Here is a 22,779-nt window from a genome sequence, read left to right as displayed (position 1 = left end):
AGCTCCCCATCCACATCCTGCTGCAGTGGGCACAGCTGCCCACACTTCCTTTCCTGCAATGCCCTGTGTTTGTAGAGCCACGCTTCAAACAAATACATATATTCTTGCTCTGTGCTTTCAGAGCTTTGATCCCTCCAATTTATTTGTTCTTGTCTTTGTGGGCTTAATAGTCAAAGTGTATGATAATTCATTGCTTGTTAATCCAATTTGGCTCTCTTTAGATATTCCAGTTGAACATCAAATATAAAATAATGTCTAGAAGAAACAGAAATGAGATCTGTGTCTGTGAACCGGCTCTGAACCTCAGCCACGAGGGCCGCCAGCTCTGCACACTGATTTATTCCCTCTCCCATCTCACCGTCCCTGTGACCAAATCCATGCAGCTCCGCTCCTCCACTGCAGGGTGCACAGCATCCATAGGGGACACATTCCCCCAGACCAGCACCACTGTTAAGAAAAATCTCTTTGTTTCCTCCTCTGCAGAGGGCTCTAAATCACCCCTTCCCTCCCACTGTCTACCTCAGCCCTTTCCTGGCACTGTTATTTATACAAACTCGGGCACAGGCACTGTCGGCTGCTGTATCAGCAGAAGAGATGCTGCAGGTCTCAGAGGTGTGCCAGTGGGGACAGAGGAGAGGGACAGCTGGCCGGGGAGCACGGTGGGGACACGTCGCTGTGCTGACATCTCAGAGCCCCCAGCACGCCGCAAGCAGCAGCATGGCAGCTGGTACAGCGAGCTGCCCTCCATCAGGAGCTGATTAAATCACAGCCGCACCCGGTGCCCACAGGGCCCTGCAGGTTGTGCCAGCGAGCAGGGAGTGCTCTGAGGGAGCATCCCCAGCCTTTGTCACTGCTCGAGGGCAGCTCCCCTGCGCTGTGCACTGGGAGCGTCGGCTCCTGTATCCAAAGTAAGCCCAGCCGCAGGGATACTAAGGTGGCACATCCCATTGCAGGAGCCTTCCTCCACCTCATGGAACAGCCTGGAGAGAGCAGGGTTTGAAGCCACAGACACCCCCTGCACAGCCTGCTTTTGTCAGCTTACCACCTCCTCTCTCCCACCTGCCAGGCGGCTCGTTGACGAGGTGCAGCCAGCGCCAGGTGCTGCGGGCAGGCTTTGGTGACTGCAGCTGTGCGAGCTGTAAGCTCCCTATGTCTTCCAAAACAAAACTGAGCAGACACATCCGCCCTTAACCTATTTGTTATGGTGTGGTTGGTTGAACACGTTCCAGGTTCCCACCTGCGCATGGAGCAGCCCCACTGACAAACAGGGCTCTTCCTCCCATCCCACTGCAACCTCTGTGTCTCCTTGGCAGAGCCTTTAAGTGAGCAGAAGAGGACACTCACCCCAGTTACCCGCAGAGCGCTGCGATGCTCCTGGAAGAGCTCTATTAATAGGCCATTAATTCAGAGCAAGCGGATGCTCCTCACCATCTCCCCAGGGCCTCCAAAGTGCCCTCCTGAAAATCCAGGGAAATAAGCTCTTCCTCTCTTTGGTGTCTCAATGGAAAAAAAAAGTGTGGGCTGTCGGTGGTTTTCCTATCAATTCATGCCCCTGAGTGCTCTGCCACAACTGGAGCTGCGTGGGGCTCAGGGCCTGCCTGCCTCAGGGGACAACACCTCTTGGGGGCCAGGACAGCCCATGGACACCAACGGCAAACAGAACTGGGAGAGGTGCGTGGGGATGGGGCTGTGGTGGCACCACTCAGACCTTATGGGTGTCTGAGCTCCTTCTGGCTTCTGCAAACCCAGCACCTTCAGCCCATCAAAGCAAACCCACTTAGGCATGTTTGTAACCAAACACTTACTTTCCATTTTATTCAATAATTGCTTTAATACTAAAATGCATTAGATGCTCAAAGCAGAGAAAAGAAAGTCACATTTAGGTGGAAAACAAAGTTCTCATCGGATGAAAAAAACCCATGTGGCAGGTACACCATTTTGAAACAGAATCGTAATAATTTAATAAAGCTGCTTTATCATCTTCATAAAATAGACAGAATGGTGAATTTTTTTTTTCTTTTCCATTTCGTTCTTTACAATGATTCAATCACTGTGAAAATGTACATAACATACATATCAGCATATACAACAAATTATTCTTCGTATCGTCAGCAACGGAGACACCACGACGAGACGCACCGCACTGAGTCCCACCGCCGCGCGGTGCCGTGCTGCTCCTCCTGCTGCGGGACGCGCCGCCTGCAGCTCATACCTGTCACCTTGGAATAGTGCAAGGAGGCGATGCTTGCTGAAAAGCAGTCTGCATTAGGTCAGCTCTTTGTGTTTAAAGATTATATCCCAGCGTAGATCAGCTGAACATCAGCTGATGGCGATTGAGGATCCATCCCAGCAGTGCTTGCAGTGGAGGCGGCTGGGCTTCTCCCCAAGGTAACCACAGCTCCCGGATGGGGTAAAGGATCACCTATAGCTGCAAAAGCAGCAGTAGCAACAGGATCATCCATGCTCCCCAACGACAGACAAATGTGTTTCCGTTCATAATTACTTTTTTTTTCCCATGAATAATTTCAACATGTTCATCAGACAGTGTGTTCTTTACAAAAGGAACTTGTTTCCTATTTGGAAAAAAAGAAAAAACAAAAAAAACAAAACCAACATACAAAAACAAAACAAAAAGAAGCAGAAGGGAATTCACTTTTGCGTGAGGTGTGATCCACAGGCCACCTCCAGCTTCACAACAGTGCACCAAGCACTCAGCGATGGTTTTCTCAGCCACCAAAGGCCCCCGTCCCCGCTGCCCTTGTGGTGAAGGGACATTCAAGCTGGCAGAGGGTGGCACACAGGGACATTGCACGGGCTGCTCCAGACCAGGTCCTCGTCATGCTCGGTACAGAATCAGGCACAGCAGCTGCTGCCCTGTTTCTCCAGGGGAGCAGAGCAAGGCTGCCTGAAGGAAGCCAACAAATCCAAGTTTGCTTTCCTAAACCAAATCTGAGGACAGGTTTAAATTACTAAAGAAGCATTAATTGGGTCTGGAGCCCCTCTCCCCCCCCAAAAAAAATCACCCACCCTGCAGCCTTTATGTTTTTGCATGACCAGTTTTGATGCAGCTATTACAAAACTAAGATATGCTGTGATTTGCCCAGGAGCCCTGAACTCATCTCAAATGACAGGGAGGGATGGTGACAGAAGTGCCCAAATCCAATGAAGGGAGGGGAGGTGGAGTGGAGGCCCTCATCCCACACAGCAAGGACATGGCAGGGAAGGGCCCCTCGCTCAGCATCCTCAGCTGTGGCATGGGTCAGCCCAGGCAAAACTGTTGTTTAAACGATTTTCTTGGAGGCATAAGGGCTTACTGACCTCTTGAATGCCCCCTTTTAATACAGAATTATTTCGCATCCCTTCTCGGCTGTGCTTTTATTCAGAGTGGCAAGGAATGTTTCCTCTGGGTAAATTAGAGAAATGTTTCTGGGTTGTTTTTTTTTCCCTTTCTTCCTTTTCAGTTAGCATCTATTTTTCATCCAAAATCACCAGGCTGGTGGTGGCAGCTCCGCAGGCAGAGGGCAAGGCTCAGCACAAATTAACAGCCAGCACTTTTCAGGTGCTGGAGGCGGGTGGTGGGGGTTATGGATGCCTGGGGCAAAGGGGGCCATGCTCTCATCCCTGTGGCTGTGATGGGGCCGAGGGCACCGGTCCCATCCTGCTCCCAGATGGAGGGTGCGAGGTCTGTCTGTGATGGGGGGACGATGTCCAAAGGCATGGGATGGTTTCTGCAGAGGGGACAGATGTGTATCGAGCAGGCGCTTTCGCTCAGCAAAATAATACATGGATTTTCCTCAAAGAAAGCCCAGCAGAGCTGACAAAAACAGGTAATGTCAGAATAAACCCAGCTTAACGTTTACAGAAAACCCAGTTGCTTTAACAGCCCCAAGCCAGCCCGTTTCTTCTGTTGCTTGTTTTATAAAGATACGCACGTTTGGAAAGAAACAAAAACAAATGACAGCAGTACAGTACGCAGGCAGGAAACAACGCAGGAACAGAAATAACATATCCCTTAACCACAGGCTCAAACTCCAGAAGAGAGAGAAAAATCCCTGGTTCACGTTTAGGAGGGGTACATGACATTACATTAATGCACAGGATTTGATCTGAATGAGGTAGTAATAACACCAGAGGGAAGCATCACAAATTTTATTAGAGGACCTTTGTTGGTTGGTTCCTTCCCAACACCTGGCCCTAGCAAGTGGCATGGGGAATACACTGACTGCCGACCTGTCTCAGAATGGCTACAACTTCAGGCAGTGTCAGTTCACCCTGAAGAAACAAATTACTCGAGCTTATTTTATGTTGAGGACAATAATGACTGGAGCTTGTTTTCCTGTTGACGTTTTTAATTTAAATAAATCAAAGTAACAAATATTTTATCATGAAATGTATGCCTAGAAAGACTATTTCTCTAGAAAATGCTAATTTCAACTTGCTGGTACAGCAAACATTGGCAAGAGCTATATATTTTCCCTCCCAAAATCAATTTTAAATTCTATGAAACATTATTTAGGGTAGGAAAATCTGACAAGTGAAGGGTTAATAAAAATGCTACACTAACTGAAATCCTCCTACCGTACTCATACCTCACTGAGGAATTATCACTGAAAGAGAGCAGAGAGCTGTGAAACTCTTTCCGTCTCTCCCCCCTACAAAATGGCTATTAAAGTAGCTCAATCTTTAAATCAATTTTATATGAGTAAATTTGTACCCACACACAAAAAAAAGTCCCTAATTATGAGAAAAAATAATGAATCGCTTTAATTTTTTCTCCATTAAGAAGGCACATTAATTGAATTAGTAGTGTTGTTACATATCACCTGTCTGCCCCTAAATTAACATCGCTGTTCTCACTCCATGCTTATTCATGATGCAGGGATAAAAAGAAATCGGAACAGTCTAAAATCCATGCCATGATGACATACATACACACACACACTTAGCATAATCATGGCTGGGAAACGCTGACTGGGAAGTGTGTGTCTAATTGAGAAGGTAATTTAGATCTCCTAAATAATTCCGTCACTTTGACTTGGAAATGACTCGAGACAGGGCATGTCTAAATCTAGGAGCTGAAAAAAAGAAACTTCTGGAAAAAAGAAACACCTTTCCATGCATTGCCTTGAAGTTACGCTAAGGAAGTGGATAAAGGGAAAAACTTCGGCACAGTGCATATGGCGGTTGCAATTCAGGCAGAATTTTCCCCAAGATGTCTTCTTATAACGTCCTGCCCTGAGAGCAGGTGGAGGCTGCAGATGGTGGGGACTGGAAATATCACTTGTCCCACTCGGTCTGGAACTCCCCAAGGGTTCGGTGAGATGGTGGTGATTGTTTGTTTTAAACTTGAAAGCCTTTTGCCATCACTAGACGGACAGTAATTTGCGATATCAAATACAATAGTAGTACAGATAAGCATGTGACAGCAAAAGGATTCATAAACGCAGGGGTGTCCACAGCAAAATAGCAACATCTTCAGACAGAAACAACCTTGCGTGGGGCGAATATTAAAACTCACTCAGATGTAATTTGAAAGTCGTGTGCAAGAAATGGCCATTGCTTTGCCTGCAAAAAAGGCTCTGTAGAGGGAATTTGGAATTCGATTCTTGAGCATTACAGAGATTTACGTTGGCGTTGAGGTACAAAAATATATAAATCCAAGAGACGCGACGCTTGGCTCTGCCACTGCCTCTTGGCAAAAGGAAAACGCGCTATTTGCCCACAGAACACCCCTGCCGCCTGCTGAAACAAGTGGGATTGTCACATTAACAACAGCTTCATTTATAAACAATACATTTAGGGAAAGCTTTTAAATACAGCGATCTGTGAACCATTGGTAAGCGATAAAAACGACCCGCTGGGCCCCTTGGGCGGCCGGGCGCTGCTCAGAGGACGATGTCCCTCAGTCTCCTGCCCGCCGGCGAGTCCTTCTCCCTGCGGTCCTGCAGCAGCGGGTTGCCCTCCTGCAGGCTGCCCTCGCTGTCCGCCCCCCTGGGCTCGGCCTCCGCGGGCCGCGCAGGGCCAGTGTTCGCCGGGGGCCGGCCGGCGGGGCAGGGCAGGCCGCCGTAGGCCGCGGGGCCCTTCAGGTGCAGGGGCGAGGTGACGGGGCTGGCGGCCTCGCAGCCATTGCCCGCCTCGCGCACGGTGCCGCTCACCTTGGGGCTGCCGGCGGCCGGCTCCACCGTTCTTTTGCCTTTGGGGTTGGCGGGCCGTTCTTCGGCTGGCGGCTCGCCGCCCTCCTTGCCGAAAGTGGCGAAGGTCCTTTTGGCACTACAGTCTGCGTAAGGCTCCGCGTCCACCGCCGTCGCTTCTATGGAGAGGGCAATGACGTTCCTGCCGTGCTCGGGGGACTTGGCGCGGCTGGGGACGGCGCTGCGGGGCATCCAGCACCGGTCCGAGTGGCCCAGGATGCGGCATTCTTCCCTGCAATGAAATCCTTCGCTCTGATCTGCATGGAGAAAACACAAGGCCATGTGAAGAGGGCGAGCGCTGCCCAAATCCTCCTGCCCCAACGCTGCAGCAAACGGCCGTCAGCTTTACAGCAGCGCAGGGAAGGGGGATTTTTACAGCCATTTCTCCATTGCTCTAAAGACCAGAGTTCAATTTCCAACTGGTTGTGTGTTATCTTTAGTGGCTGGCGAGTCTGCTCGTGGCAGGGGGGTTGGAACAAGATGATCTCTAAGGTCCCCTCCAACCTGAGCCGTCCTATGATCTGCTGCTGCTGCCAGACCTGAGACATGGGGGAAACGAGTTACAGCAGCAGACAAATGAGGACGGGGTTGTGCCACGTGTCGGGCTGCATGCCGTCAGCAGGTCCTGCTTTCAGCAGCCCATGCTAAGGGCCACCATGCTCTGAGCACTGTCTGTCGAGACACTTAAGGTTGGCCTGGAGGGGAAAGCGAGCAGAGGGAACAGAGTGCTTTCTTTCTCCTGTGTTTGTATGTGTCAACTTTTTGCTCAACTCCGCTGGCCTCCCACACAACACAGCCTTTATAAATCTCCAAGGCTGCCCACTCCACTGAAGATTAAATATGTCATTCCGGCACTGGGTCTTTATTCATATGAGAGTAATAAAGATCTGTTCTCTCAACTTAGGGCTGTCCCAACCCTACTTTACAGGGCTGAAATATGGAACAGTATTTCACACTTTCCAAGGACCTCTCCTGTCCCACTCTGAGCACAGCCACATGTGGCTCTCAGCAGCAGGAGGTGCCCCACGGTGCCCTAATGCTGTCCCCAAAGCACTGTCCCATCCCTGCCGCCCTGGGAGGTGCTGTCCCCACTGCAGGTGGATAAATCGAGACCTAGAGAAGCAGACGGGCTCAACCAAGTGCAACACTGGAAATCAAATCCAGGAGTCTCGACTTCCCGAGCCTTTGCTGAGCACCAGACCGTGGCTGCCACCAAACATCGTGGACTCCTGGCTGCTTTTCAATCTCGGCTTACGACTCCAGCTTCCTTTCATTCGATAAGAACTTGTAATTGCAGATAGCCCTCATTTCACAGGCAAAGATGCAGCTCCTTCCTGCTATAATCTATATATCCGTAAAGCAGCAAAGCAGTGTTGAAGAATTAATGCTATTAACAACACGAGAATGCACCCAGTCGGTGTCGGTGTGATAGATCAAGCCCTCCGAAGGTGCAGACTCAGCCTTGGTCTGCTTCCTGTCTGTCTGAAACAGTTCATTTTGATGCTTTGTACATCTGTGTGCATAACCTCAGCTCCTCAGACACATTGGTATTTCCACCACATTCTAGCACTAGGGCAGCTGATAAAAATTCTCAGCACATAACACAATGCACCAAAATATGAGCAGCTTAACACTTACAGAGAATAAACGAGTAAAAGGCAGACTTCAAAAAAAGGGATTTTTTTTTTTTAAAGGAGAAGAAGCCAATTAATTGGAAAGCTGTGAGTAAAACATTAGCTCTTTCTCACCATCAGAGCAGCTACCCGGTGGTGCGAGGCGCGGCGCGAGGTGGCTGTGTAGGAGGTCTGGGTTTCGGCAGCCTCCTTTAGAGCAGCTTTAGAGAAAGGTGCTCTGAGCCTTACATGCAGAACAACCTGCACTAAGATCTGAAAGCCGATGCTCTTACAGTTTGATTCTGTTGCTTTCAAGTACTTGAGCAAAATAAAAAAGGAGAAAAATTGCCCAGAAAATGTTGCTGTCTGCCTATTTATCCACAGCTTAACTTCAAAAGGGTGCTAGAGGCACACAAAGTTGTGTAGTCTGGCTGAAGACTTGGTAGTGGCTGGAGGGGGTACAGAAATATCTTGGGTTCTCATCCCAGGGAGATGTGATTTACTGTGCTGTGTGACCTTGGGTGCAATGTTGCAGCACACACCGTGTCAGCCCCTCTGCTACTATAAAGCATCGGACTGGGGTGCACTGGGGCTGTCTGCTCCAGCACAGGACCACATGGGGGTGAGCCCCCTACATCACCACAGCAAAGGCAAAGCTCACCCCAAGTGAGTTTGGTTTGCCCTGAGCTACTTAATGCAAGCTGCTATACGGTACAGTTAAAAACAAAGCAAGGGCTTCACCTTGTTTCCCTGGAGTGGCACAGTGGTGACGGGTTGATGGTTGGACTGGACAGTCTTAGTGGTTTATTCCAACCTTAACAATTCTATGATTACTGTAGTTCAAGTAGATTTTCCTCAAATGCAACAAAAGGACCTGAGCTTTAGGAGCGGTTTTACTAAAGCCTGCTGGTGCCTATCTGCTTGGACACCAGATGCCTGCCTGCAAACGACAGCTCGAGTGCAGGCAGGAGAAGGGATGAAAAGCATTGCGTTGGGTTGCACCATTTCAACCTTTAATTTCAGAGTGGGAATGCAAACAACTATGAAAGATGGCAGGCTGGCAGGTGGAGGGACACAAGTCACCATCCATCCACAGACCTGAAAACAACAAGTAGCTAAACATTCAGTCTCCCTGCTCCTGTCCCCACCATGTCTCAGCTCACTTCTGTTGAGACCAATTCCAGGAGCCAGAAGTTGTCCTGCTCCCAGGGACAGCACAAGTGTGAGCCCTCAGCCGGCAGCAGACCCCAGGCACTAGCGCAGGGCACTGAGCAGCAGCTCCTTCTCTTTGGCAGAATGAGGATCTTCACCCAATCACCCTATTTCCTTGTTAACCACATAGATCATGTAAAACACCATTTTAATGCCATAAGCATGCCCTGTTGATACATATAAGCACCGCACGGCTCCTTTGCTATCACAGTTGAGAGGCGGCTGAACTGCAGCATCCATCTCCAGCCAAGCACCGGAGAACAAGAGCTGCTGCCCCAGGCACGGCAGGCACAAAGCCTCCAGGCACGGCTCCTCGCTGCCCTTTGCAGCCAGGTCTGACTCACCCAGCCACAACGGCACCCAGGACAGCCATTCACATTCACGGATTCTTTATTGCACTATTCTGTCTTTTTCTTCTTTAACAATCGGAAATAGGATGACAGGAAATTCTTTTACAGCTCTAGACCTGCCCTAGTCAATAGGACTGTTATTGTCGGCACTAAAAAATGTTCTTAATGCAAGGAGCAAAGCCCAGGTACTAACCCCCACATCACATACCACATGATGAATGGCAGGCAGCCAGACCTGGCAGCTTCCCACATCCGCCAGACACAGGGGTGGCACAGGGCTGAGCAATATTGCCTGCAGGACCCAGGAGGAGCAAAAAAGGGGCAGCTCAGGTCTCGGGCACTGTTTGCTTGAGGGTGTCCTGAGCAGAACTGGGCTTTCTAAGCAGCTGAGCACACCACAGACACACTGGGAAGGCAAGTCAGAAACCTGCACTGTGCACTGGCTATTGGGGGAGATGTTGAACACCATGCCCAATTGCCATCGGTGTGTTTATGGGAGCTGCAGGTCCCCCAGCGGCAGGGCAGGGCAGTGCCCACCTCTCAGCACCTCCTGCCTTCATCCAGCACAAACCCACAAGCTCAAGTCACAGCAGCTCAGGGCATGGTGCTTTTAAACTGATTCCCCAGGTGCAAAACAGCCCAGCAGACGCCTTTCCAGAAGATGCGCAGTTATCCTTGGCAGAAGAAAATGTGTCACTGCTAAACATAAGCTCTCGCACAGCAAATATGAAATAAAATAAAACCAGCAGCCACCTCTGGAATTAATACGCTCCTTGACAAGTACAGCAAAACCCACGTTGAGCTCCGGATTTCAAACCTCCTCAGCCCGTACCTCGGGGGAGCAGCAGAGATGGAACGATGTGCTGCGGGCAGCCCAGTGCTACAGGTGGGTCAGAGCTGGGCAGGGGCTGCAGAAGGAGCAGAGGCAGTGCGGACCCCCATGGCTCATCTCTGTACAGCCCAGAGAACACGGGGACAGAGGGACAGTGCTGTGCATGGAGCGGCACAGCCTCCAGCTCCTCCCAGCACGGGGCCCTCTGCAGTTCAAAGGAAGGGTTAATGGACATCCTGCACCTGCAAGTGCTTTCAGTCTCCTATTCAAAGTCTCCAGTACCTGAACTCGGTTCTGCGGCAGCGCAACATGAAACCGGTTTGAAAGGAGCCCATTCAACTCTCAGAGCAATTGAATTATCTGCAGAGGAATCTCAGTGCTGGCCAAAGAGACAAAGTTAAATCGCACCGAGGTGCAAGTGCCTGGGAATGTAATATTCCTGATAAATGGCCAGATGACATGTGCTGTTATACAATCTAAGGTGCAATTTGGGCGATGACAATAGTCCCTGGAGTTTCCATTTTCAAACAGACGCTCAGTTCAATCCAATCCATGTCAGAGCAGGTTTGCAGGGGTGAGTAAGTGGAGCTCATTTGTACTATTACATGGAGAGCAAGGAAAAGGAGTGGAGGAGACGCTTGAAAATGAAAAGTAAGAAAGAACGGATGGCAGAAGCAGCACCTGCATGCGCTGTGCTGGGCCCAAAACCCAAAATTGGGTGTGAGGAGATGGGAGCGGTGTCCCTGGGCTGCCCTGGCCGTGACCAACAGCACCCTGCCATGGGTGCACAGCTTTATCTTTGTGTTGTGGTGCGTCTCCATCAGCCGTATGGTTGTACTGTAATCACGGTGACACTGCTCCTGGGTACAGCAAACAGCACGATCATTAAAAAATTCATTTCAAAATCTTCCTGGAAGCTAATAAATTTTACAGCAGTTTCAATCTTTTCTCATTGCAACAAAGAAAAGCTTAGTTCCAGACAAATTAAAAGTAAATTGATTGCCTTAGGGGAATCTATTCAAATATCACTTTTCCATGTTAGAAATCTCTTCCTGAAACAAGACGAGAGGAGCCAAGGAGAGTGAGCATGGGAACTCTGTGGAAAAGCAAATCATTAAATCTCAGTGCACAAAACTAGGGGAGAAAAAAAAAAAAAACAACTTAAAATAAAATGCAAATGTCTCACTGGGGTGCAGGCCTAACATTTGTGACGGAATTTATGAATAATAAATATGAATAAATAGTAAACATGAAGGGATCAAACATTGCTGCTGATGTTTACTCATGGTTAGCCATCTTTCACGGACAATGCGCAACTGCATTATTTAACACCCATCACCCAGTTACTTTGGGGTTTCTTTTCAACTCCAGCACCTTCTTTTCTCTGCCAGGCACTGTGCAAGCCCTGTGCACAGCTCGCTGCCTCTCTTGGGAAGCTGCATGCTGCAGGAAAATCTGAATTTTGCAGCTGCCCTGCCCTGCATGGCCATGTGAGGATAGTTGGCCCTGCCACTAATAAGCTCAAGCAAAATGCAAGAGATCTCCAGCCAGGGTTCATCATTTGCTTGTAAATTAAGACTATGCACCTCTCCCCTTATCTCTTGTAATAGCATAATATCTCGAAACAAGAGGTGGGGAATAGTGTATTATATTTTTGACCTGTGGGCTTTTATGAAGCCTTCTTCACCCTGCTTAATCAAAAGCCTCCAGTCTATGCACAAATATAATCCTGTTGCAGCTTCTCCTGTACAATGCTCAGAGGATACTAATAAATACAGACAGTGACAAATGCTTTTTACTGCAACAAGGAGCCCTTCTTTTTCTATCTTTTGCCATTATTTGGGATTTATGTGAGCTAAAAAAATGTTGCATTTTTAATCCTGGATTGTCTATCTGAGCACTGGAGGTCAGCGGTGCTTGGACAAAGCTAATGCCAAGCGGAATTATCTTAATGAAACAAGGGATAGGAATTAGTTTAATTCATTATGTAACTGATGAGGACCCACACTGGAATGGGACTCGTGAGCAGCATCTCTGTAATGGCCAAATGGGACGCAATGGGGATCCCTCCCTCCTACTGTGGGTGGATGCACCTCCAAGAAGTGAACGTTTTCTCCCCAGACGAATTCCTGGGCTGGCTGGAGCCTTCTGGATGTGTGCAATGCCATGAGGAAGTGCTACATAAGGAGCTGGGTTCTGGGCACACTGTGCAGTAAAACAGAGCCAAGCTCTCAAGGTGTGAGCCAGGATGCAAGTCAGCGCTGGACATGCCCCTCTACCCAGGAAAATTAATTCCCATTCAGAGAACAGGCAAAACACACCATTTAAACTCCAATTAATCCTTTTCTGGGGACTTGAGTGATCCACAGAGCTTGTTGTGGCCCCGGAGCAGCAGGATTTTACCTCTAGAACTCTGCTACCTGCACATCAGCTGGGGCACTCACTGCAGGGCTCATTAACGTCCTCGTCGAGCCAACAGGCTGCACATGAGTCTGGAGCGAGCAGGATCCTCAGAGAGGGAAGCACTCCAGCATCCGACAGACCTTTTCCATCTCTAGCCATTATGGCTCTGTAATTCATATGCACAACTCCCATTAATGCTAATGGAAGTTACTGTACTGCGTGCACTGACTGAAGAATACAACCCTTTGACTTCATTACTGGAATTCAATTTCATTAACACTGGATACAGAGGGATTGTCCTAAATACTCTCTTTCTTATATTTTTTTCATGTTAATGCAACCATTTGAGTATATTATACCCTGCAGAGATGGAAACATTTCTAGTCTGTTTAAACACATTTCCTACAATTGGGAGCAAAACTTTGTCTCCATTTATGCCTTTGACACCAGCTGCCTTCCATTTAATGGGACTTTAGTTGCTAGAGCAAATTAATCCAAAGGTTACTTTTCTGTGCTATTGTCAAATCTGAAGCAGCCAAATTCAAATAGACTGTGTTGCGGTAATGCAATACCAGCCACGCATCCAAATTCAAACGGCAACAATGAATCAAATTACTACAGCATCCCATTCAAAATTAGGTGGCGTTCAGAAAATTGCTACTTGACGATCCCGACGAAAATCCAGCCAAACAGACACTGCAGCTGGGGGTGACAGGAAGCCATGCCCAGCCACCTGTACCTGCCGTGGAGCGGGCCAGTGCACATCAGCACGGCTTCACTGGCCTTGGGGACACCCGTGTCCCATCCCACAGCCCTCCTGCCTGCTCCCTCCATCCGCACGCGTCTCGCTTCCTTCAGAGCTCTTTCCACGGAGCAAGCGAGAAATGAAGGAGCTGAGTTATAAACCCTGATACATAATTTACTCCCATTATCAAGATTAAACACATCTTTGCATGCTTAGCATAAAACAACTGCCTTTCCCCAGATTTCTCAAGGACACGCATAAACTTCATTATTATCTAAATAATCAAAAGAGGATTTCAATAGAATATTTAACTGTCTGCCTACTGGAAACTCACAGCCTTAATCTAACACTGATCCTCTGTTGTCCTTCATGTAAATATTGTTGGGACGTCAGCCAAAGCCTAGGGAAGTGAGCTTCATCTTGGTGGATGGGAATCTCTCGTGTCAGATACAGTCAGCCTGACTAATGAGACCTATAGCTTGCCAAAACCTACAGCCTTGCTGTCTGTTCCAGCCGTTGAATGCACTCAGAAACCCAGTGGCACCAGCCCAGCAGTCTACAGATCCCAATCAACTATCAATAGCTTAAGTGTAAGTGATTGTGTATGAAGTATGAGCCAAATGTGTTTCCTTTTGCAGTTTTAGGACCTCCAGTATTGTTACTGCACCAGTAACGCTTGCATGGAATTAATCATATACGTACCCACAAGGCAAAACATTATGAGAAGCTCTTTGTACTTTGTAAAAGTACGCAGCTCTAAGGAGTGGAGGGGAGCTGGAAGGCTTCCCAGCACGATGGGGCGTTCCCCACTGTTGAGCAAGTAAGGGAATTTATTTTTTTTTAAACCAAAAGCGTTGGTTCCTGGCCACTTCTCATCATGACTTTGACCTCTCGCTCTTCCATGCTGGAGCGCAGCATTATCCCCTCCCTGGTGTTTAACTGTTTGCTTTTTTTTTTTTCTGACCAGCAAGCAGCTTTTCCATGCTGCTGGATCCTTTGTCTGAGTACAGGGACAGCCCATGACAGGACGCTCCACAAGGTCTGCAGATGCACCAGAAAATCCCAAAGGTGACCAATGGGAACCAGGAGGGCCCCGGGGGTGGTTCTACAAAAGCAATTCTAAATTGTTCAGCATCCAGCAGCACCCACAAATATACATCTAAAACTATTGTAAGATCAACAGCCAAATCCAAAACCTCCTCAGAAGTCTAGGGAAATTACGCTGCCTGCAAGCCATGACCAAGCTCAATTTCTAGCAACGCAGGTGGGCTCCTGCTCCATCAGCCCCACATCCGTGTGGGTGACAGTGAAAACAAACCTTCTGGTTTGCCTTGAGCTGTGAATTGGGGAGGCGGTTGAACTGCAGGAATGGAAAATAATGGTATTTATGGAATAATTATGGAATAATGGAAAATAATGGTGTGTGTATTCCAAGGAAAGCAGCTGGCTCCATGGTGTGTTTGCTGCACGATGGGGATGGTCTCATGCAAGAGCTCTGTGCTGCACGCACACGTCCCAGCACTGATGCTGGAAATACATATTTTAATGTTTCCTCCTTTCTTTCCTGACTTAAATTTGGGAGAATAAACATCCTCCCTGTTGAGCTCCCCCTCTCCCACTGACAGGTAGCTGGGACAACTAAAGGTGATGTGGTGGGCTGAGACTGAGCTGGCTGTGCTCTGCTCTTGGAATGCTCTCCCCTCCCTCTCCCTGCACCCACATCTCTCAAGCACACCGGCGAACCTTCAGTGCTCCAGACTGAGTGGGGCTGGGCATCGCTAGGCAAACCAGAAACAGGGTGGGCTTCTGGCTCTTGTTCTGCCCGTGCAGCCTCAAGGGAACTGATCTCACAACATTCCATGCTCCCAGGTGCACCCACTGCGTTGCATCCACTCCTGGCCCCAGCCTGTAGGGCTGTCAGCAGAAGGGCACTGCAGCACCGTTATTCCCAGTGACGATGTGACACAGAGCCCAGATGAAGTTTCAAAACCAAAGTGGTTTTCAATACTGACGGGTGGAAAAAAAAACATCACAACTCTCTTAGTCTGAGCAGGTTTTATCTGGAAATACCAAAAGCTACTAAGTGTAAGGCCCCGCAAAGTCACTTCTACTGAGCCACTTCACTGACCAAACCTTTCAACTGTCACTGGGAAATAAAGAACGATAGGTACAAGCCCCAACTGTCGCTCCCTGATTAGTGCAGTCCCCACCACATCCTCCTGCAAAAGAACAAAGCAAGGCTGAAATGACGGCGGTAATTGGGAGCGTTCAGACAGAGCGAGTGAAAGGCGAGGAGTCCAGCTCCTCACCTCCGAGCTCAGCACGGGGCTGCGGCCGCTCTGACAGCCTGGTGTCAGCACAGAGCTGCAGTTCGTAGATCTGATCCCAGCGTGTCCCTCCACAGTGGGAACGGGGCTGCTCTTCCCTCCGAGCACAACAGGAGTGTGAGCTGCAGGCACGCAGTGGTCCTGCAGTCACTCTGCTGGAGCCTCCCTACCGGGACCCACCCTCGTGTTTGCTCGCTGTCTGCTGCACGCAGATGTAATGCCGCCTCGCTGCCGCTGCGTGCTCTGCTCGCTTCTAAAACACTGACATATGCAGCATGCATTAGAATTAAAAAACCATTAAACCTCGGAAAGGAAAAACTTTGACAGGATGCGTAATATACTAAGTATAATTAATTAAATTGGATGAGGCACTGGGGGACGAGAGAAGAGTGGATGGAGACTGTTCTTGGAAAAGGGATGGTAATGCTCTAACGCTCACCATGTGCCATTAAGTAAGGAGAAGCCTCGGAAGAGGCGGGGATGGGAAACGGGAGCTTCAGGAGATGGCAGCAGCCAGTTGGCACCTCAGATGTATAGCAAAGAAGTGACAGTGGCCAATTAGAGCTCTAAAGGAGATAACAAAGACAGAAAAGGCATCCAAGATAGAGAGAAGAGCAGAAGTGGCACTGAGGTCACCAAGAAGCAGCATAGCACTAGTGCTAGCTTCCCCTAAGAGCTCCTTCATGCCTGAGGGTGGGTGACAGCCCCATCCTCGCTCACTGCCATCTCACCATTAGCCTGGGCACAGGGGTAGCGACTTCTCCTGGGGGAGCACCTGGTTCTCCATGGGGCTCTTCTCCAATTCTTTGTACGTTCTGGCCCATTTCCCTCAGACAGCTTAGCATGCTGCCACATCCCCTCTGAGGTGAGGTGGAAAGGAGCAATCCAAGCTGGGGACAGGGAGTGAGCATCAAAGCGAGCCCCAGCTGACACAGCAGGCACAAGGCGTTGAGACAGCCGCAGTCTGGCTGTTCAGCAGGACAAAGTTTTAACAGGCTTAACAACAGCATCAGCACTGATCATTAGGCAATTACACCTGCTGAAAGTTGACAATGCACCAGGTCCAAATGAATTATCTCCCCAAATCCTGCAGGCAGGAGCATGGAAAAGAGAGAAGTCGTTGTCAACAGCCTCTGATAGCTCACCAAGTGCAGAAGCAGTAACTAAAAACTAAAGGGCTGCTCATTTACTTGCTGCTTGGAGAGATAAAAGGGAACGGCCGGGAAATGAAGTCTTAAAAAAACACTCTCATCATTTAGGGAGTGGTGGGAGGGAAGGCCCTGGAAATACTGATACAGCCAGGATTGCTCAGCTGTCAGCATGTGTTTGGAAAGGGAAGGCAGATCTTGGCTGGGGGAACTTGCTCCTGAGTCAGCCCCGGTGCGGTTTCTTGCTCAGCCCTGCGCATTGCAGCTCCGCGAGCTGTCCTACTGGAGAACGTGCCAGGACTCCTCCATGGACCCCCACAGCTGGATCTGCATGGACCACGGGGACTGCATGCCCTGCTCTGGGAAGGCAGCTTTGTCACAGCGCCTGTCTCAAGCACAGCCCTTCACTTTGAGTGACGAGGCACGCTTTTAGGAAAAACATGCAAATGTGATTTAAAGACTCTAAGTGATACAGAATATATCACATCTCTTGGGAGCCTGTTCTGGGGGGTAATTATTCTAATTCCTAAAATCACGCGTCTCATTTGCAGCTAGAATTTTCTGAGGCAAACCTCCACCCTCCAGCAGTGGGTGTGCCATATTTGCTAAATTAGAGAGCAGCAAACACCCTGTCCCCTCTTTGGATGACGGCTGAGATGACCAATGTCTCAAGCAATGAGCAATGACTCAGAGCATCTCCCTGAGGCTGCCATCTCTCTCGGGTCCTAATTCGAGCCCACCAGCACCAGCTTAAAGCACCCCACTGGATTTAGCAGGCTTTGAGTCAGCTCCTGAAGCTCCATTTGAAATAGGAACCAAATGCATGTGTTTGGAGAGTAGAAATCCGTGCCTACTCTCCAGAAGTTTCTACGGCCACTGCAGATGCAGAAGGGCCCCAGAAAGCAAGGGGACATTTCTGCACAGACAAAGCACCTCTTCTCATGACTGCTGGAGCTCAGTGAGCTCTGCAAAGCACTTCTGTGTGGAGCTTAGAGTGAATTAATTGGGCATATCTACCAAGCAACAAAGGAGGAAGGCTGACGAGGCAGAGGTCAGGTGATTAGGGAATTGCAGGTGGAATTGTTCATTTTAATTACACATCTTCATTAACGTGAGGTTCCTGGATCCTACTGTGATGACTACTTCATCTAAATATTTGCATGAGTGATGCGTGCGTGAGTGAATACACTTCCACAAAAGGACACGTGGCTGAAGAGTGGAACAGACACAGAGTTTTCTTTGAATTTTACAGGGACATTTCCACCACAAAATCATTTCCTAGGAGAACAACACTGTAAATGTAAGATAAACATTTTTGTAAGGCACAAAAGTGCACAGGAAAAGAACGGCTTGAGGAGGAAATAAGTGATGAGTGAGGAAAAACACGGGTTGTACTCGAGCTGTTTGTGTCTCCCTGGCACTCGAATGAGTTTGATACAAGCATCACGATTACCTGTTCTACTGACAGCCCTGAAAGGAAACAAAAGTTTGGAACAAGCCAAACACATTCAATCTCCTTGAATAATTTAGGCTGCTGAGTTATCATGTGCTTCATGGACTGTCATCAAGAGAAGCTGTATTGCAGAGGAAAGGTCTGTAAATCAATGCATCCGAGGGACCAAAACTTGTCAGAGAGTGGATGCAAAAGCACTGCACGTCAGAACAGATGCAGAGCATGGAAATGAAGCGGCAAGTGTCACAGGGCAGCTGCAGCCCTGCGCTGCCTGGATGGCTGCAACAGAATGGCAAGGACGGGCAGACAGGGGCATCAGGAAGGCATGGCTTCTGAAACCTGCTGCTGAAAAGCAATGTCAGCAGCACAAATAGCTGGTAAACTCGCAGTGAAAAACAGGAAACAAATGGAAGTGCAGCATAAATATACCTAGTGGCCCACCTGGGTGTGCCACACACTCCCCAGAGCTATTTATATATTCCACTAATGTACCTACTGCTTCCAATAACATGTCTGGCTCTGACCTTTCCTGATTTACTGCTCTGCATGGTTTGGCTTCAGATTCCCAGACAAATTCCCAAACTGTCGATGCCCCTTGTAGCATCTCTCAGAGCCGTACGAAATGCGGAACCAGGCTGGCATGCCCTGGAGAGCCAGGCAGGACAAATCAGAAGAAAAGGATTTTTAAGACATTTAAGAGGACACCTTAATATACAAAGCACAGACCTTTTATGCGCCGCAGCCAACAAGTACGATTTGCAGTAGGACTCATGAATCTTTAGAGAAGTCTGTACGTCTTTAATGAAGGTGACATTTCCAAAGCAGCCAGAAGAACCAAGCGCCAGACCTATTTTGGTCTGCGATCAGTGCAGACACCTACTCCATTAGGCTTCTCACAAGAACTCCAACCAGTGCTCCTCACCCTCCTTCGTCTACCATTTTAACTGTGCAAGAACAATACCTGCTCTCTCCATCATGCAGCAGAGCAAAGCCCCCTCCCTCGGATGGGCCAGGGCTGCTTGCTCTGACCCCCAGCACCCTGCCAAAGGAGTTGCCTCCATCCATCCCAGCCCTCCTGGCTGCAGGCAGCCTCCTGAGACATCCCCACAACCCACACATGGGTGCCAGGGACGTTTTGTGGCTTCCAGTTCCCAGTGTGCTTCCGTAAGATGCAAGGTAGCATCTGTGGTGAAATCTCACAAAATGATCCAAGATAGTTTTCTCCAGCTGGGACTGATTGAATATAGCCTGGGCACCGGATGATGTGGGAAATCATTCGTAGCCGAGCACAAATTGCATGCATAGAGGTAATTACTGCAGCACAAGGTTGGTAGCACCACTACCCACATGACAGTATATCTCAGCAATTTTCATTTCCTATCGCTTCAATTCAGACGGGGCTTTTTTATTTTTTTCTTTTTTTCTTTTTTGGTTCAATTTTCTCCTTTTCCTACAGGGACCCACTTTAACCCAGGACTCCTCCAGGATAAAGCCCTGCCTTCACTACAGCCAGCCCTTCCACACACTCCAGTTTTCTCCTATTGACAACCCCAGCACTGGGGCTCAACCTGCCCTGCCCTGACTTCTCCACACCCCGAGCACGACCATCTCTGCCTGAACGTGAAGTGACACAGCAGTGGCAGTCGGTCACCTGCTGCTGTGTGCTGTCACTTGGAGCCATCCACGGGCACCGGTAATGAAACACAATGTGCAAGCAGCTAATGAAGCTGGTTACAAAGCCAGTGATTCTCCACACTTGAAAGAGGGTGAAAATAAGGAAAATGGAACAAAAATAAAGACTTCTGCCGAAAAAATAGAAACACTAACAGATCTGATGCTGGGAGCGGGGATGTTTATCATCGCTATTATGGATACTCAGCAAAAATGGGGCCACATAATGCTCACTGTGATTGCATACATTGTGGCTCTTATATATCAACAATGTATTTGCTACAAAGGACTTCTGTTGTAGACGCAGATACAAAAGAGAAGGCAATGCAGCACCAGCCAGGGCCTGGCCGGGCTCCGTTCCCAGCACACTGCACATCTGCAGCAAAGAAAAGCTGCAAAACTTTTTAATAATTCTGTGACCTATTTAAAAAATATCTGCTCACTTACATTCATCTATGCTGTGTAAGAAATAAAATATAGCACTGAAGAGCTTTGAGTGGCAGCACTTCCCTTAAGACGGATAAAAGCTTCAAGTTCTCTTGGCTGTTTGGTGCCAATTATTACCGAGTTTTGACTTATACATTATTACATAGATCATTTAGTAAAACAACCCGCATACAAACCCTGTGCTATGCCTCCCTTCAGTCGTAATCTGCTGGCAGCAGAGCGCTTCAGACACTCACCATGTACACCTCCTGCCAAAAAACCGTGGGCCCCTTCACTAAGGCACTCTGTACATGATGCTGTTGTAAGTAAGTGGTCCAAATGAAGAGAGGACTGTGACTTCTCTTTATGGCACATTTAAAGTTATTCGCAGTGATTCTGCCAGTAGTGGAGGAAAAAACAGCTACCCAGCTCATCCCAAAGGGAGCCAGCATTGTGACGGCCCCAAACCTCACACCTCAGTTCCTCATCCCTTGCCCAAGGTGTGGGGACAGCTTGAGGGCGCTGCTGGAAAAGCCAACACCCCCCTTGTAGGGGAAGGAGCAGGGATGTCCTCACCATCCCTGAGCCCAAACGGGGGGCAAGGAGCGGCGCTCTGCCCACGTCACCCCTTCATGTTGTGCTACACCAGGAGTTATTTAATTTGATAGCAAGTGCTTGCGACCTGTAACGATCCGCGCTAACGCGATGCCGTGTACCGACAGCCTGCGGAGGCCGAGGGTCAGCGCACTGTTTGCAGTGATTATTCCTTTAATAAAGGGCCCTGTATTTTCCAGCGGCAGCAAAATTGATGCAGGTTGCCATGGTAAGCACACACTTTCCCATTTACTAGAATAATAGACAGCTCTGTATAATTCACTGATTTCAGATGATTTCTCACCCAAAGAGCAAGTTGCTCGAGTTACATAAGTCACCTGTTGTTTAGTCAATCTGGCAATTTTAATTAGAATAAATTTTTATGATTCCTCTTTGCAACACTTAGAGCTGCTCTGCCACCAGAATGTGGAGATGTCTGTAAATTATACAGACTCCAATCACATCTTTTTTGCTGTTTTAATTACAGTAACATTACGGCATTAATCATGTAAGCCTCTGTTAAACAAGTAACAGCCATCCTCCATCATAATTAAAAAGAAAGGCCAAGCAAACAGGAGCTTTGGATTTTACCATATTTCCTCTGAATGTCGTGTTTTAACTTAAGAGTTTCACAAACAGTAGTTCTATTTGGCTGTAATTAGTGTTGTGAGGGAAACACCAAAAGGTTAATAAGAGATGGTTAGTTTGTAATGCAAGTTTCCCGGTGCCAGCCCCAACAGTTCAGTCTGTTTTCAGAGTCATTAACAATGTAGATTGATTACAGGAGGAGATGGGGAAGTGCTCACTTGCTGCGTTAGCAGAAGGTTGGTTTTTATTCATATACCTTCCTCGCTGTTAAATGTGATGGCCAGTACCACGACCATTACTAACCTTAACTGCTGTGAGACAGAAAGAGTTAATGGTTTTCTTAGAAGTTACTGTCAAAGGAGAAAAAAAAAAGCCTACAGGAGCTTTTATTGGCTTGTTTATAGGGGAAAAGGAAGCTGCAAGCTTCACTGACTTGTTTATTTATCTTAAAATATTTGAATATCTAAGTATTGTGTGGTGGTTTTGGAATAGGATGCACCAGGAGAGTCAGGGAAGCAGGTTAGCACTGCCACGTCCTTCAGCTGAACCCTTGGTCCAGACCTGAGTTTTGGAGTGCTTAACAAAACTAAGCACACTCATAGTTGAAACTATCAGAAGTATCATTCCTTCACATCTCCTACAAATTGTTCTCCAGTCACCCAGCAAAAATATGGGTGAGCAATAACTAAATTGGACAAAATCTCATTAAAAACGACAAAAAACCCCAAGAAACGCTGCAACTTCCTGGATTGATTGTTCATCCATTACAAACCTACACAACAGGGCACAGATCCAAGTTTTAATTTTCCTCTCTAAGTTGCCAAAATGTTCACATCTGGTGAGTATTTGCTGTGCTTACACAGAAAGGACTCAAGCATCTAAAGGTTATAACTTGTGTGACCCTGGCTGAGAAACTGCAGCGATGGAGGCGTTGCAAGAATCATCTTTAAAGGAACGAACCTAAAAGCTGAAGAAAGAGTGCCAGCAGCGTAGGATATAAGATAACATTTCCTATGTGAACAAAGGAGGTTGCACATCTGTTTGCTATTTAGTTCTGTTGCTGTGCAAAGGGGATTGGCTTTCATTTGTTTCCATGGACATGACTTCAGTGTCAGCCCTGCCCCACCACCAATGTCCAGAGAGGACTCCTCTAAGCCACACTCAGACAAACTGAAAAGCTACAGAGCTGTGGGCCTAGAGAAGAAGCAATACATGGAACCCATTCA

The 22,779-nt window shown here is 48.2% G+C and overlaps 1 protein-coding gene across 2 annotated transcripts in view; it reads right to left on the bottom strand.

Moving 5' to 3' along the window:
• Positions 1–1,802: 1,802 nt before the first annotated feature.
• PCDH19 (protocadherin 19) overlaps positions 1,803–22,779 on the bottom strand; it is a 51,941-nt gene continuing 30,964 nt past the window's right edge. For both annotated transcript variants that reach the window (XM_048959190.1, XM_048959191.1), the window contains exon 5: positions 1,803–6,448. In XM_048959190.1, the coding sequence (XP_048815147.1) occupies positions 5,886–6,448 (563 nt within the window). In that variant the 3' untranslated portion in view covers positions 1,803–5,885. The remainder of the gene's footprint in view (positions 6,449–22,779) is intronic.

The sequence above is a fragment of the Lagopus muta genome, chromosome 13, assembly GCF_023343835.1.
Source record: "Lagopus muta isolate bLagMut1 chromosome 13, bLagMut1 primary, whole genome shotgun sequence".
Classification (NCBI taxonomy): Eukaryota; Metazoa; Chordata; class Aves; order Galliformes; family Phasianidae; genus Lagopus; species Lagopus muta.
The sequence above is the reverse complement of the archived record's forward strand: the minus strand, read 5'-3'. Positions and strand labels throughout refer to the sequence as shown.